The following is a 17,752-nucleotide window of genomic DNA, read 5'->3' on the forward strand; positions in this document are numbered from 1 at the left end:
ACTGAAATATCTGATAATACATGTTTCACTTGTATAAATACACGTGTCTTTTCGATGTTAACAGCTATATATTGATTTGTAGGTATTTTAAATAACCACCATAAAACTTATTAAATACTTTGAGATGAGAAATAAAAAGCCATATAAAGGTACGTACAGGTATTTATTTATTGTTCAAGCGTCTACTAGATATAACGAGACACACTCATCGACTTTCGTCAGAAAGCGAAATAATATTAAAAAACAATCAGACAAACTACCGCTAACGTTTCAGTTGGACAAAAATAAAACAAAACCCTCTGCCCAAAATATTTGGTCTAATACAAAAAGTGTTAAAACTATAAACAACTCAATGCACGTAAGACCACAGAGTAAACAATGTTGCCAGATGAAATTTAATCCACTACAGATAAATTTACTCGGGATTCTCAAATTATAATCATTAAAAATTTTGCAAGGTACATTAAGATTTACTAAAATTTAATAACAATCCCATGACACTGCACAGACTATAACATTCTTACTTCCAAAAAGACTAAAATGCTTGTCTCTCAAAATCATTCCAAACAGAATTTTATCGGATTCAACTCGCGATTTATTATAGTGACCGTTTGGCACTATGCAATAAATTGCATTGAAATCCAGAAACAATTTAGCTATAAGCATAAATTTAATCTATGTTAACAAGCGTCTACATTTAGAAATAAGAATAGGAATAGCTGTACATATACAATAGACATATTTTCCCTAATTCACATTTTAGACTCTAATGTTCCGTTGGAGCAGGTACAAAAGTATATTTTTATTTACACGCAAGTGGAAATATAACTAAGGGAGTTATCTACAGTTCGGAAACGGTTTAAAACCAACAATAAACTGCTCATAGAACAATAATTTCAATCCAAAACTTTAGTCACATTTGATATGGTTGGATACCTTAAAATGTAATTTCTAAGTACAAAGCTGTTAACACCAAAACCGTAGACAATGACTTAGACATTTTAAGCAACTGTAAGAAATTAAATAAAATAACAGTGCGCTCCAATTCCCAGTTTTATTAAGCTAAATTATTATATATCTATACGAAACATTTGGATTTGACTATGCAGTTTTATAGGTTATGTACAGATTTGCGCATAATAATTATAATGTATAAAATTTATGTCAGAAACTTGTATAAAACATTGAAAAAGCTAAGTAAAACGCCACGAATGTTTCCACACTTTATCGATTTGTTTCCACATAGAATTTTATTGACAATAATAATAGTACGGAATTGTATGGTAAAAAAAATGAGTAAATTCATATTTCATAGTTAACAAACCCTATATAAGATTTTGACGACCACTTTATCATATATATTTAGATTTTTATATACTGTACTTTACTTGAATATCTATATTACATCTAGTATTATGACATTTATGAACAAAGTCAATACTTTAACAAATAACTAAACTACGAAATGAAAAAAAAAACGCCGCCAAATTGAACAAAACCCGTGTGCTGTCATACAAAAATTATTATTTATATCTACTATATAGTTTTCTGAAGGAAACTAAGTTTGTGCCACACACTTGACGAATTTAAACCATTTTCTTTGTAACGTTGCCGTGGAGAGGCCGACTTTGACAGTTCGCAATTCGCAAACCAAACGTCACGTATGAACCAATCCACAGCATAGAGTATAGAGTATTAATATTACATACATACTGAGATATCTTCAGCTACGTCCATCGTTCGGGGTTGCAACAACAAATTTCCGTAAGCTTGACGCGATCGAGCAGGGATTTTTACAAAGCGACAATCGACTAGCCGAAGTTACCGTATACGAGCAATTTTGCATTCACAAATAAAAGAGATATTCTCTATGTACAATAACGAGTGTTGCCAATATTAAAATTTTGAACGAATGCAATGTCGCCATAGCCACAGTGACCAATTAACACACAATTTAAATTTGAAATTCTATAACCGCGTGTTATTCGGTGGTTATTTTCCAAGGATGTCACACTACAGTTTTTTTTAACCGTGTACCGACATTGAGTTAAAATTCTACAATTAAATAAAAACGCACAAATTTAAGACAGAATTCTGTTTCGTAGGCAGTTTAAAACTTACACGATACATCAATTTACACATAAAACGTATTAATCTAAATTTAAAAATGCTTTTTTTTATATTTTAGTTTATTATTAGTACCAATATAAATTTATTCATGTCACAAGGGGGAGTGATGTGAATTCTTACCTAATTTTACGTTCCCGCGAAATTTGTATGTGAAAGAGGGGGAAAGTAGAATTTCAACAGAATGCGGGTAGTTGGGTGAGAGCGGGGTCTAGTTGGGCCCGACCGACTCGGCGATGTCGGCCTGGCAGTCGAACGTCTCCGAGCTGTCCGGGTGCTCCGGGTAGAACTCCCTGTAGATTTTGTCCAATAAGCCTTGCCTGTAACGCATACCAAATATTGATTACACCATTCACATAATCATTGTATGATTAAGATATTTTTAAAAAGAAAAACAAACGAGTAAAAGATGTCATTTCGATAAACCACAAATGGCATATTGATGTTTATTTGCTTTACATTCCATTATAAATTGATACAGAATAGTATAATTGACATTATACATTATATGGATATTTTATTTCAGAGAGTATAAACCTTATTTAACCGATATCGTCGTCAACGTCGGTAGTGTTCAAACTTCATCAGACATAAACATTCAATTATTACGCAGAAAGTAACCAATAGCATGAAGTCCATTATTTTAATGTAATCGAAAGAATTCTTTGTCTCTAGGTTGAATGAATCTAGGTCACAAACTTTAATAATATTCACTTTTATTACACAATCATTGCATCTACAATATAATTTATGAAGCTAAAAATATAAAATTCCTTACAAAAACACACATATATTAAATTTAACATATACCGGGTGTAATCGTTAAGTGTGCACAGGCGATTATTCCGTAACTATTGCAGATATCAAAAAACTTTAAATTAATATCGAAAGTACTTATAAATGAGTAAAATGACAATAATAACTTTTTTGTAAATAAAACGAGAAACATCTATAATTACTTAACGATTACACCCTGTATAACAAAATAAGGGTGTGCACTCACTTGGCAGCCAGCCCGCCGCCGGGCGGCAGGCCCGGTATGTTCTCGTCCATCAGCTGCTTAAGCACGCGCAAGAAGCGGCTCGTCGTGTCGTCGTGCTCGTCCGCGCCCGCGTTGCTCTCTATCAGCGCTGTAATTTGCAATCAAATTGTTACTTACTTGATGCCATTGCACTTTATTCATTCATTAACAATGACCTTCTATAAATTTTAATAATTATCCACTGGCCAAGAGCAATTTTTATACGTGTCGTTAAATTTTCTTGAATTTCTCAATTTTCTCTATATGTTTTCTTTCATCATTCTAAGGGACAGCGTTGGTAAAGTAATAAGAATGCAATGCACAAATTCGTTGTAATGTATTAAATTTTGTCACGGTTTGGGCAGCTTTGGGCATTATTAGGCAATCACGATAGAGCCTAAAATATGTTTATGATCGGCCACCACTATAGGTGTTTATTCATAATCGCCATTATTTGTTGGGCCAACGCTGCCCACTGTGAAGAGGGCCCATTTACTACTATTCCAACATTGCTCGGTTATAATACGAATTAATTTTAAGGTTAAGTACAAAAGTATTTTGAATTGTTGTACATATTTATAAGCTATCATAAAGCGCAGTTCACACCTTAAGTGCATCAAAATCGCAGATTTGTCATAATTTTCTATAGAGCAAAAAGCGTGCCAATAAACGTTAAAACATAGAATTTTCCTTCTAATGGCGTCATACAGGTAAATAATGATTCAACACAAAAGAGGCAAAAACTAGGTCCTGGTGCAGAAAGTTCAAGTAACTAGGTAACTGCTCCAATCTACCTACCTATTGAAGCAGTTACCTAGGTACCCAAGACAACTAGTATCACTTTAAAATCATAAGTGATACTTATAGGTATTTTTAAACTAAGTACTTTAACTTTTAATTTGGATAAATCAATGTAATGCGTTCAATTTCAATCATTACCATATCAGTTGAATGACATTACCATAACAGATGAATGGTTTTCCCATAATTTTATTGAAAAATTATCCCCTTTACACAAATGAGACTGCCCAGGCCGCTTTTTAAATTGACTAATAAAAGCACTACCATACTAACACATTTTCCGTACAAAAATAGCTTAAGCATAGTGTAGAACGGCCTTTAGAAATGACATAATTAAATAAACCGTTGACAACTTGAAGGTTAAACTTGAGGTTATGTCAAGGTCACCTTAAAAACTAGACTTGAAATGTGAACGTTCGTGTCGTATAGTAGTAATATTTGATGGAATATCCAATAAAAACGTGAAGGCACCATTATATTTCACATGCCACATCTATAAATACTTTTAAATTTATGTATAAGTAGTATAATATTTGGATACGAATTACGATTGACTAAAACTAGTTATTCTTCCTAATTTTTGTTTTAACTTTTAATTAATGTTTTATGTTATCATGTTATTAATATTAATAACGTTTTATAATTGTAAACAATTCCTTCAAACATTATTTGTGTAGCCATAAAAATTAAATAAAAGAAAGCAACAACACCAAACATGCAACATAGTCATGCAATGAAATTTTATTTATAGGTTATTTATTCTATAGATTACATTATCTACAATCGATAAGCTAAATTAGATGTGCATGCGTCACAATTAACTCGAAAGGCTTCGTCGCCGTGACCACTGACCACAGATTGCCTCAAGACGGCTGACAGAGCACACGTTCATTGCTTTAACCCTCCGAAAAAAAAACTTTCCCGCCAATTTTATATTTTCCCGCCAAAACCGGTTATGAGGGGACAGGATCAAAGCAATGAAACCATGCGTTCGTTTTAAACTATTTAATTATAAATAACAATAAATGGCGAAATATACATTAGAAATTTTAATTAAGAGTATTATATAACCTAGAACGACAAGACACATTATGTATCACATATTTTTGTAACATTTTCAGTATAATTATTGTATATTTTTTTTCTAACAATATAACAGCTGTTCTATAAATATAACATGATAATATTAATTGCACATTAAATTATAATAATCTTATCATTATAAACTAAAAATCTCGCACGACTGATAAAAAATATTTAAAAACGTAACACCAAATATAATTTGTCACTTAATTATAATTAATAAACGATGGTAACATTAATTTGATGAAATGTAATATTAATTATTACTTTTAACAATGTAGAACCAACTAAGTCTTACTGTTAAAATAAATTATTATTATCGTCATCTATACATTAATTTATCTAGCTATCATCTGTATATATATCTATAGTTGATAAACTTATTAATATAATATTAATCGAATCCACTACACTTTCTAAATAATCGTCTAAAAATTGCAAAATTCGTGTGACTAATATATTGTTGTATATTTCTATGTAAAATATTATGCTTAATTGACTATTAAGGTGTTTTTAATATGCTGTTTCTAAATTAATTTGAAACTAATGGACCATACTGTTACATATTAGAAAAAACTGCATTCTTCTGTATCGACGCCTACTTCTAAGAAAATTAAATCTTGTTAACTCATTACTCTTCCCACAGTAAAACTTTTACAATATAGTAACAACATGATAATCTCTTTATGATCTTTAACACAGTTAATTTGTATATTTTTAATAACCACTTATCTCGCTTTTATAAGATTCTTTAGTCATAATAAAATGTTATACTTAATATAAAATTTTGTAAGTAAATTTAAGTATCACATATTTCTAAATAATTTCAAAATATAGCAACAATCTAAATTTCAATCACAACATTAAAAAAGTGACATTGGCCCAGTTTCATCAAGCTCTGTTAGTTAGTTTAACACGCTGTTAACTCTTTTAACGGGACATCAATGTAAGGGAGTGTCCCACCATGACCTAATCGAGGATTAGTTTCCTTAACACGGCATTATATTTAACCCGTGGCATAGAGGCTCTTTAAATTTTTAACAAGCGATTAGAAAAAATGATTTGAAGTTTTCTTGCTGTCAAGATGGACTCTGCATACTATTTTATTTTTGAAAATGAAGATGTATCGGATGATTTGTATAATTTGGATTATATAGTGCGACCGCGACGGCCCAGAATTTATAAAGACGTCGTCATTGTTTTGAAGAATATGATGATGTTGATTTTAGTACAAGATTTCGTTTATCAAAACAAACGGTTTTGGAAGTATTGCAATTAATTGAAGATAAACTCGAATAACCGTCGGATCTGTAAGTAAAACTATCTCGTGAGGTAATATTTATATTTATGTGCATAAAGGTTCCTTCCTACATACTGTATTATTTTCAATTAAACCATAATAATCCTGTGAGTCATGTCAAATCTAGTATTGAATACCAATATAGGTACTTAAAATGTAAACTTCACCACTACTCAGGTAAGGCTCAGGCCTCCTCATGATTATGAAATGTACTTATCTTAATTTTAAATTCTGTTTTAGGAATCTATCAGTTTCACCTACAGACCAACTGCTTATTGTAGTGCAGTGCAGTGATGGCTCAGTGGTGAAAAACATTGTGAGGAAACCGACATATCATAAGATAGCGTGGTGGATAATGACCTGATCCCTTACCGTGTTTAAGTTTAAGTTAGCACTACCAATCCCATGTTCCAGCAGTGAGAAAGTATATGGGCTGACGATGATGATGATCCTAATTTAATTTAAATGTGACATTGTTATAGAAATATGTAATTTTTCATGTTACCTAAATAAATAAAACTTGTGTTTTTATAAAACATTTTTATTGTACCCTTAGATTGTACCTATCAACATCATTCAATAAATAGGTTATAACAACTAGATACTAGGTTATTACAAACAAGAATTTACTATTAATTTACTTTAAATGTATCTTGCTGCTTCGTCTTTATTTTTCTTGTTTTAATTGCTCTTCTAGTATGAGATCTCTCGCACTTTCCTTCGGACTCCGAATTTTTTTTCGTAATTTCAACCAGATCCAGTTTACCTTCGACCAAGTGAAATTGAACCGCGATTTTTCTTCAACATTATTGTATTTATTCAACTCAAAATAAAATTAAAATAACACAAGAAAAATCACAACAAAACAATCTCCAAATAACATCAAACATTTGTAACCATGGTAACGACCAAATCGTTTGACATATAAACCAGCAAACGTAAAAGTTTCTACATGATTATTAAATTGTATACTGTGTTAGAACATTTCAATTTAGTCGAATTACCAAACATGACAGTTATTATACAACTAGAACAAATAGCCCCAACGTGCGAAACTATGGCATTGTCAACTATGACATTTTGTTTCGGGCGGTTTAAAATACGAATGAATGATTCGTGAGTCGCTCAGTTAATGGTCGATTTGATAATCGGCTGTTAGATTTCCTTCTTGGGACCTGTAGAGTTGACAACGATGTTAAAATACATGTTTAATTTGAAGCTCGATTAATAAATGTCTGATTTAGAAAATATTGGTGAAATTGGGTCTAAGACCCAATTTCACCAATATTTTCTAAATCAGACATTTATTAATCGAGCTTCAAATTAAACATGTATTTTAACATCGTTGTCAACTCTACAGGTCCCAAGAAGGAAATCTTACAGCCGATTATCAAATGGACCATTAACTGAGCGACTCACGAATCATTCATTCGTATTTTAAACCGCCCGAAACAAAATGTCATAGTTGACAATGCCATAGTTTCGCACGTTGGGGCTATTTGTTCTAGTTGTATAATAACTGTCATGTTTGGTAATTCGACTAAATTGAAATGTTCTAACACAGTATACAATTTAATAATCATGTAGAAACTTTTACGTTTGCTGGTTTATATGTCAAACGATTTGGTCGTTACCATGGTTACAAATGTTTGATGTTATTTGGAGATTGTTTTGTTGTAATTTTTCTTGTGTTATTTGAATTTTTTATTTTGAGTTGAATAAATACAATAATGTTGAAGAAAAATCGCGGTTCAATTTCACTTGGTCGAAGGTAAACTGGATCTGGTTGAAATTACGAAAAAAAATTCGGAGTCCGAAGGAAAGTGCGAGAGATCTCATACTACAAGAGCAATTAAAACAAGAAAAATAAAGACAAAGCAGCAAATAATAATATATATATAATAAATAAAGTAAATTAATAGTAAATTATTGTTTGTAATAACCTAGTATCTAGTTGTTATAACCTATTTATTGAATGATGTTGATAGGTACAATCTAAGGGTACAATAAAAATGTTTTATAAAAACACAAGTTTTATTTATTTAGGTAACATGAAAAATTACATATTTCTATAACAATGTCACATTTAAATTAAATTAGGATCATCATCATCGTCAGCCCATATACTTTCTCACTGCTGGGACATGGGATTGGTAGTGCTAACTTAAACTTAAACACGGTAAGGGATCAGGTCATTATCCACCACGCTATCTTATGATATGTCGGTTTCCTCACAATGTTTTTCACCACTGAGCCATCACTGCACTGCACTACAATAAGCAGTTGGTCTGTAGTTGAAACTGATAGATTCCTAAAACAGAATTTAAAATTAAGATAAGTACATTTCATAATCATGAGGAGGCCTGAGCCTTACCTGAGTAGTGGTGAAGTTTACATTTTAAGTACCTATATTGGTATTCAATACTAGATTTGAGATGACTCACAGGATTATTATGGTTTAATTGAAAATAATACAGTATGTAGGAAGGAACCTTTTATGCACATAAATATAAATATTACCTCACGAGATAGTTTTACTTACAGATCCGACGGTTATTCGAGTTTATCTTCAATTAATTGCAATACTTCCAAAACCGATTGTTTTGATAAACGAAATCTTGTACTAAAATCAACATCATCATATTCTTCGAAACAATGACGACGTCTTTATAAATTCTGGGCCGTCGCGGTCGCACTATATAATCCAAATTATACAAATCATCCAACACATCTTCATTTTCAAAAATAAAATAGTATGCAGAGTCCATCTTGACAGCAAGAAAACTTCAAATCATTTTTTCTAATCGCTTGTTAAAAGTTTAAAGAGCCTCTATGCCACGGGTTAAATATAATGCCGTGTTAAGGAAACTAATCCTCGATTAGGTCATGGTGGGACACTCCCTTACATTGATGTCCCGTTAAAAGAGTTAACAGCGTGTTAAACTAACTAACAGAGCTTGATGAAACTGGGCCTAAACAGTTCATTACACCTGCCGTCAAGCCGAAACTCCGTTCAAAGAATAATAATAAAACAGAAGCACACAAAAGAACAAATACATCACAAAGTGAGCACTATAGCTATAAATCACGCAGGCACAAAGCTACTGTAATATATAGTAATATAATATACACAACGACATGCGAACGATTCATGCTACATAACAAAACGCGATACCATGTAAAATTCTTTTACTACGCTTAAAGCGATAACCGATTGAACGCATAACCTTCTACATTCCACTATGTAGACATAGTACATTTCATTACAACGTAAATAGTTGGTTAGTCTGCTAGAACACAAGCCTCTAACAAAACTTAGTTACTCATTACTGTCATTTAAATTAGGCATCTGAAAAAATAACAAAAATATTCTACCTGTTAGTATTATACGAGATAAATTTTCTATACAGACAAGATCCTAGATCACCCTTTTACTCCTATGTGTCTGATATACTAGCACTCTCTTTCTATTCTTCTACATAACTTATCGACTTCTTACATTCCTGTCAAATATATGTAGCATACCGCGGAAGCAAAAAATTGCGGATGCAATATTTAAAACTTCTACTCTTATTTATCTTTATGTTTTAACTTAACTGCTCTACAGTGTTTACCGTTCCAGGCCTAAAAATTTCAGAACGATTTTGCTGAACATGTAACCATGGTTACCATTTCAGGTATTTGCAGCAGAATATCAGATTCAATGGTCATACAGACACTCAATATCAGTATCAATGATCCGAGATTCTTATAGTATACCTACAGCTGTTCCCATGTATTTGTATATCAAGATTTGGCACTTCATAAAACGGTATAGGATTGTACCTATAAATTTTTGGCACATTTGTTACACTGTATTAAATTACTATTGGTATGTCTACATTTTTACCTTAATTATTAACGTACAACTATAGCTGCGTTTCAATTATTGAATAATATAATATTTGAAGTGTATATTTATTTAATACAGCTTTCCCCTTTTATTCGTAAGAATACTGATGAAAAAAAATTTTTTTTTCATGGTTGGCATAAATACGAGTACTTATCTACCAAGAAGGTATCTACATAAACTGTCAAGCTATTTTATAATGCGACATTACTAAAAAATAAAAATAAACACCACCAATCGTTATAAGCGCGCGAAAGTTTGTTGAGCGCGGGAAAACATTTCGACCAATCCCTGCTCATAAAATGTCTCGTACATTTTATAATTTTTGCATTTAAAAGTTATATTTAAAATGGTTATGCCCTATATTTGCAAATTTTCCTCGATATTTATTATTTCAGTGTGTTTTAGGCATACAATTAGGTATATTTAAATCGAAATACGTATAGGACACGGTGTTATATCTTAAAATATGTATTGTGTCATTTTATGATATATACCGTTATCGACATAGGTAACGATATGGAAACCCGTAATGATATTATTTAAAATGATTATAAACCGTGACAGTGCAACTTTCTGTGAAGCCGGGATACACCGTTCAATAAAATTAATTATATGGCATACAATTGTAATAAGTATTCCATAATATTTGGTGTAATACTCTTTAATATAACACCGCTTTGTAAGTCGGTCTTTATTTGATAGGAAAACCTGCCGCGAATTGGTTAAGAATATATATAGATAATATTGGGTAAATTACTATCTATAGTCACTTCTCAAAGTTCTATAAAGGTATTCTGTAGTAAATTATTTCTGTAGTAAATTTCTACAAACTATTTCTTTTTTAACTACCCGCCATTTGATTATGATAATTGTTTATATTTTTTTTTGTTCTAATTTTAGGCACGAACTTCTAGAATATTCATGATATAATATCAAGAATAAGAGAATTTATTCTTGATATAAATCAATTTAATATGTGAATGAAAACTTATTATTTAATTTATATATCCTTGATATAATGTTTATTGTATGCACAAGTGTGTTATAGTTTGTTAAATTTATTTGGCACGCCACGATTAGAAATTTTACGAATTAAGCATTATTTAGACTAATACATACTTGTATATTATATATAAATTATGTCTAATTTGAATGCTTCGTTATAATTTTTTAACTTAATGTGAAAAGTATAATGTCCCATTTGGTATTATGGAACCACCAACATTTACTAGAAATTCTGACTAATTATGTTATTATATGAATGTTTCACATACATATTGTATGTCAGTATATAATAAAATTATAAGTAGACCTCAAAAAGTACTTACTTTAAGTATTATTTGTATTTTTGTACTATTTATTTGAAATATATTTTATTGTACTTTTTTGGCTTTTCTTACTTCTAATTAGAGTTTAAAGCTCTTTGTCTCTCAACGTTACATAAATTATTGCGTTCTTCTTTATGAATGTAAACTTTAAAAAATATCCAACCAAGGATATAAGGTAAAATTTTAAAACAATGCCATTCTTTATGACAATACTTTATCATGTATTGTTTTTTGTAAAATGATCTCATTAATATAATTATTTATGACATATTTAAATGTTTTCTTGCATGTATATTAATTTCCATAAAACAAACAAAATTGCCACCCTTCGAAAAAATTGAATTGAATTGAAAAATATCCAAATTATTTTAAAATTTAATTACAACCCAATTTACCCTCTTAGTTTAATCTAAGTGCTTAATTAAAAATAATACCAAAATACTCATTAAGGGTATTTGTATGACGCTGCGCGTATTATCTAGAAAGTAGTAAGTATTAAATTTTCTTTTTCCTAAATTATAAATGGCGTACACTAAAAAAAATGTTTAAAACACAGATTTCAGAGTTTATGGAGCCCCCTTCAAATAATGCTGTTTTCCAACCCATAATAAATTCACTTATTCTTCCAGAACATTCTAGTTAACAAATCTGGCTAAATAGAGAGTTTGCATAAAAAATTCCAATCGGGCACTCGTCTCAAAACATTATTAAGTATTAATTCTAAACTTTCCTTACACAAAAAATCAAATAAATGACATAAAAAATCTTTTTTGTAAATAATTGTTACTCTTCCTAAATAATAAAACATCATTTTATAATGTCAGGTAAAATTGAAGGGATTGTTAGTATTTTTGTTAATATTGGTCCGCTTTGGATTTCTAGAAAGGTCCCAACTCCCACATCATCTCTGTTAAATATTGATCTAAATAGTAGAATCTACACTGAAAACTTCCCCATTCTACTGTGACAATATTCCAAAACTACACATTATTGAACTTTCTACAACTAGATTAACTTGTGTAGTCTAATGTTAATAAAAGTATGTATGTAGAAATTTGAAGACCTAGAAAAATCCTATTATTTCTCAATAAATTCTGTATAGAACATTCCAACATATCATCCTATTCCAACTAGGCTTACAACATAAACAATCCCTGAGCCCTCTTATTCCTTCATTTAGTGCTAAACATTTCTTAACTAAAAAATAAAAATTTAAAAGTTAAACCGCATAGAATCTTGCAGATCTAGACCATCCCACCTGTCCTATGTTACTTTATCGAGCGCCATTCTTACCATGCGGTCCAAATTCTCAACAATCTAAACATTAACTTGCATCATACATTCTAGAACGTTCTAGACACTCGTCCTACGCGTCAACACTCGTGTCCCCCTGAGCGCCTGTACCCGCACCTGCACCGGTACCGGTTTCTGTACCCGTGCCGGTCATACCGGTACCGCTATCGGTATCCCCGCGTCCGTCAGTCTGTCCGTCGGCCCGTTTCCGCGGCTGCTGACACGCATGCAGTAGAGAGTGATAACAACCTGTGAGCCGCTGGCGCAGCGTGTCGTCGAGCTCGCGGTCCGCGCGCTGCGCCTCCGGGTCCGGCTTCGGCGCCGCGGGGAACACCACCAGCACGATGCTCATGTTGTCCTTGCTCCCCTGTAATATTTCACGGTCAATGTAGATGACTATTTTATTTGGCTCACATATTACATCGAATTAATAAAATATTTGGTTTGTATTTATTACATAAGCGGAGTTTGATTATTAATAATGTAAATTAAGATATTATGGACGGTAACAATTGTGTTCAAGTAGAAATTTGAAAGAGTTACAGCATTAATTGTTAAGAAACTCGTTATAATGGATATGTTTTGTGCATGTTTCCATCTAATTTTTTTTATGCTGCAATAGGGGAGCTCTTGGCCACAATCTCGCCTGATGGTAAGCTGATAAATGAATAAAAAAATCCAGGAAATGATACAATCATTAACCATTGAAGTTACAATTCACTGCAATATGTTAGCTCAATATAAGATTGGCTAATTAATTATTATCTGCTTATGAAAACATAATGAATGTTCATTCATTGCCTACTCCTAATTTCTGCTCAGTTCAATCTGAATACACAAAATGTCATACATCATATTGATAAACTCCATCTGAATTCAAAGCTAATCAAAACAATATAATAACTTCTGGACAACAGAACAAGATCTTTTGTCCCTCAGAGCAAAATGAATGACACAATTTCTATTGTCAATGAAGAAAATATGTGGGATGTATAAAAGGGGTGTAAGTCATTCTCATTTCCTCTTTATATGTGTGGGTTGTGAAACGTTTAACTAACCGTTAGTGAGACCTCGGTTAATATTTATTTATAAATGTGAACTCACTTTAAAATGTCACTTGAAGGGTGAAATGTTTTTTAGCAATTATGAATGAAGAGTATCAAAATAGCTCAGAAGGTTCTTGTCTGTTCAATTACTACTATCAATGAATTATTTATTTCAAGTAGATTGTTAATCTGCTAATAGACACTTAAAGATACATGATAGGCATATAATTAATAACACCAAACTAAGCATGAAATTTTTAGGGATTAGATATCATGATTATTATTTCTTCTCTCACTCGGTTCTCTCACTTTAAACATTGAAATTGGCAAAAAAATTTTTCATATTACTGAATATCATATTTTGTTATTTTGATATCAAAAGAATTTTCCGATTGCTCTCTGATTTTAAGAATAGCAATAATTAGACAAATTTTATATTGATAATATAATTAGCGTATTATATTGATTTTTTTTAATTATAATGCTTTGACAAATTTAGGCAATATAGATAAAAATTTATATGTCCTACTTTATAATGTTTATTTTTAACTTAACAGGAAGTCATTATTACAACTTATCACCATTTTCCTCTAAAGAGAAATTCAAATACAAAACATGATGTAATATTTTCTTTCCTCAAGATCCAAACCAAATATTGAAAAATTTGGAAAATCCAAAAGTGCACGCCTCATAATTTTTTTTTAATAATTATTTATTAATCATTATTTTTGTTTATTTAATAACAATTAAACCACATCGAATCAGACCCTGAAAAATGAAAGGGTTCTATTCCTGAGCATACTCAAGCGTAAGAGAAAAAAAAAGACTCGGTTAGTAAAGTATTTCGGTCGCTATCGTGTTAACAAGAAAATCCTCCGCACATACAGACACACGGACGTCCAAGACAGAACTTTTTTAAACTGTTTTTTAACTAGTTTAAATAACAAAAATGACATCAAAAATATCACGAATGTTAAAAATAGTGTTTTTTCTTAATATGTGTGTATGTATTATCTTACAAGTGCAATGTATGATACATAAAGACATTTTAAGTTTGAAAAATCAGATGTTTTGCGCGAAGTGACAGTAGTACCCACCTCAACGCTTCACTTATGAGGCGTGCAATATAAGAATTGTTGCTATTATTAGATTGATTGATTATTTATTTTATTTTATTAGGAAATTGTACCTGGTGTTTTATAAAACACTGACCATTTTAATATAAAATTGCAAAATTGCTTTCTTTGATAGTAGTTTAAAAAATTATATAGTTTTCAAAAAACTTGGGAGGCAATAAATAATAAATATTAGAAATCCTTTTATCCGATAAACATCATGTCAGCAAGGTCAACGTTGCTAATTCCTAATCCTCTCGACACATTGACTTTATAAGTATATTAAAGCACTAATCTAATTTAGAGAAAGATTCGATAGGAAGCCCTTTTAAGTTACCAATAGCCATCTTATGGTATACAATAATTAAATACTATGTATGACATGTGTGTACTGCTTTATAATATTTATCAAAGGCAAATAATACTTAAAAAATTACCACTTGTTCAGTAGGCTCGGTAATTTTGAGGTTAAATTCAATCAACATTTTCCTTATAGTGATCATCTATGAGTAAGACTTTTGTTACGTCTAAGTTACGAGAGATTGGGCTGTTACTCTCAAGTTGTTCAGGAAACATTTAAGTATGTTACGAGGAAAAACTGTTACTAAGCTTGCACATAAATATATAGCCAATGTACCTATTTTGTGTTTATTTCATGAAATTTCAATGTTAGTTTAATTTATCTTTAATCATTCAGCTTAGGATTAATTATTAACCTATTGAGCCCCAAACGGCCCGATCGGTCCACGACTCAATAGATTTTCTATTGTGTCTGTGATTCCGGGGCCTGAGTTATTAAATTTCTTATTTTACACAAAATTTGTTTATTTTTTGCCATACTTATGGTAATCAATGGACATGGAGGTGTTCATTAAAATTATAGCTTGCCTATATGAGTATGAACCTAACATGTGGTAATAAAAAATCTGTTTACCTTATAGAGGCAGGTGTCAATAACTTGATTGGTAATAGCCACAAGGTCATCCGTTAACTGCAGCAGAGAGTGAACATATGCACAAAGAGCCTCATTGCTCATTACATCCCACACTCCATCGCACGCCAGCACCAAGAATTCGTCTTCAGAATCCAACCGCTCATGCACGGATACCTCAGGCTCTGGTGACACCAGTTGCTCGCACGGCCCGCGATCCAGCACCTTCTTGTATTCATAATCACCGAGCGCACGAGACACAGCCAAGCTTCCATTAACTCGCTGTATCATCACCGTGCCTCCGGCCTGAACTATACGGGACTTCTCCGACGGTAACTCCGGCTTGTGATCGCGCGTAGCGAATATCGGCGCTCCGTTCCGTGCTAGTACAGCGCGGGAATCACCACAATTGGCTATGTATATCTGTTTAGGCGATACAAACGCGCATACTGCCGTCGACCCTGACTTCTCTTCGCCGTTTGACAGCTCTGGCAATTCTCTCATTTTCTTGTCCAGATCGAGGAAACCAGCGCGTATCGCTTCTGCGATGTCATCCCGTCTAAACTCCTCCGTCTGCAGGATACATTCTAGCAGATTGTCCGCGCAATGTGCTGACACCCGGGCCCCCGCGTGGCCGTCGAAGACTGCGAAGTAGGACCAGTCCGATAGAGTCCCGTTTAGTGTAAGCTGAGCGTGGTGCGCATCTTCCATTTCCACGCGCCATCCTTGCATCGACGCCACGCCATAGCGAAGACCGTTACCTTCCCCGCTCTCGTTATATTTCTTAGTCTCAGGTTTGTTTAAAAAAGCCCCCATACTGTTTCCCTCTGTATTGATTCACTAATCGCACATACTTCTTGCACCATCAGGCACTCGAGCAAATTTCACAGGCGACAACGTAAAAGGCAAAGAAAAGCATCACTGGGTCTTGCGATAGGATCTCGTCTCAAAGGAACTGTCCACACTAAGCTGTACTGTCCGTAGCAAATCAACTAGTGTTGTTAAATCTAAATCTAAATAAAGCTGTTAAACTTTCTTCTACGTATTTGGATTATTGCAAATGTGTTGCGTAGAACTCGATGACAAATCGTGCTCTCTACGAAATCGTAAAACGAAAAAGCAACTCAAAAGAATGAACGGCGGACATAAATAGTAATTGTCTATGACTAATTTTTCAATCAAATTTTTTTAAACTCCATCAATGATTTTCTAAAATATATATGAAATTAGCGTTTTTTATTATTTTTTATGTAATTTATTATATAAAATAACAATGCAAGAAACTACAAAGCTACAGCAATGGTTTTAAAACAGAAATGAAATATAAATTGATCTGGATTTACCTGTTTTTCTATTGTCTATACTATTTGTTTTATCTATATTTTCAAAAAAAGATAAAAAATATATAAATTTATAAATAAAAATTTTATTCGTTACGATAGCACGTTCTTTTCCTCTAGTTTCAAAACTATACAAAAATTAATGAATATTCAATTCATTCAGATTTTCTCTTTCTTAAATTACTAAAGCAATATTCATAAGCTTGAAGCTACAAGGAAAACATTTTGTCCTATGGATCTAACATACATAGAAAATATAATAAAAGTGTTGCAGTGCAATTTATATGTAGAATTTAGCTGTCCAAATTTGCTAAATTTTGTATCATTGAACTATATGTTGTGTGATATTTTGTCTTGTTCTCTTTCCTAAATGGCAATTCCCGTCTGCCATTGATAGTTGTCACCCTCAGTTGTCACCTATCAGCTGATGTCCGTCATGTCTATCTATATGTCAATTGTCACTGTCATATATACC

The 17,752-nt window shown here is 32.0% G+C and overlaps 1 protein-coding gene across 1 annotated transcript; it reads right to left on the reverse strand.

Annotated features, from left to right (window-relative positions):
- Positions 1-144: 144 nt before the first annotated feature.
- On the reverse strand, positions 145-17,106 carry alph (protein phosphatase alphabet). The gene is made up of 4 exons (XM_090112643.1): positions 15,941-17,106; positions 13,095-13,212; positions 3,131-3,257; positions 145-2,447 (listed from the first exon to the last, which is right to left on the reverse strand). The coding sequence occupies exons 1-4, from the start codon at positions 16,751-16,753 to the stop codon at positions 2,339-2,341; spliced, it is 1,167 nt and encodes a 388-aa protein (XP_089968769.1). The 5' UTR covers positions 16,754-17,106; the 3' UTR covers positions 145-2,338.
- Positions 17,107-17,752: the final 646 nt, after the last annotated feature.

Source organism: Colias eurytheme, chromosome 18 (genome assembly GCF_061535395.1).
Source record: "Colias eurytheme isolate Ceu_HAF_F1 chromosome 18, ilColEury1 Martin Lab GWU primary, whole genome shotgun sequence".
NCBI lineage: Eukaryota > Metazoa > Arthropoda > Insecta > Lepidoptera > Pieridae > Colias > Colias eurytheme.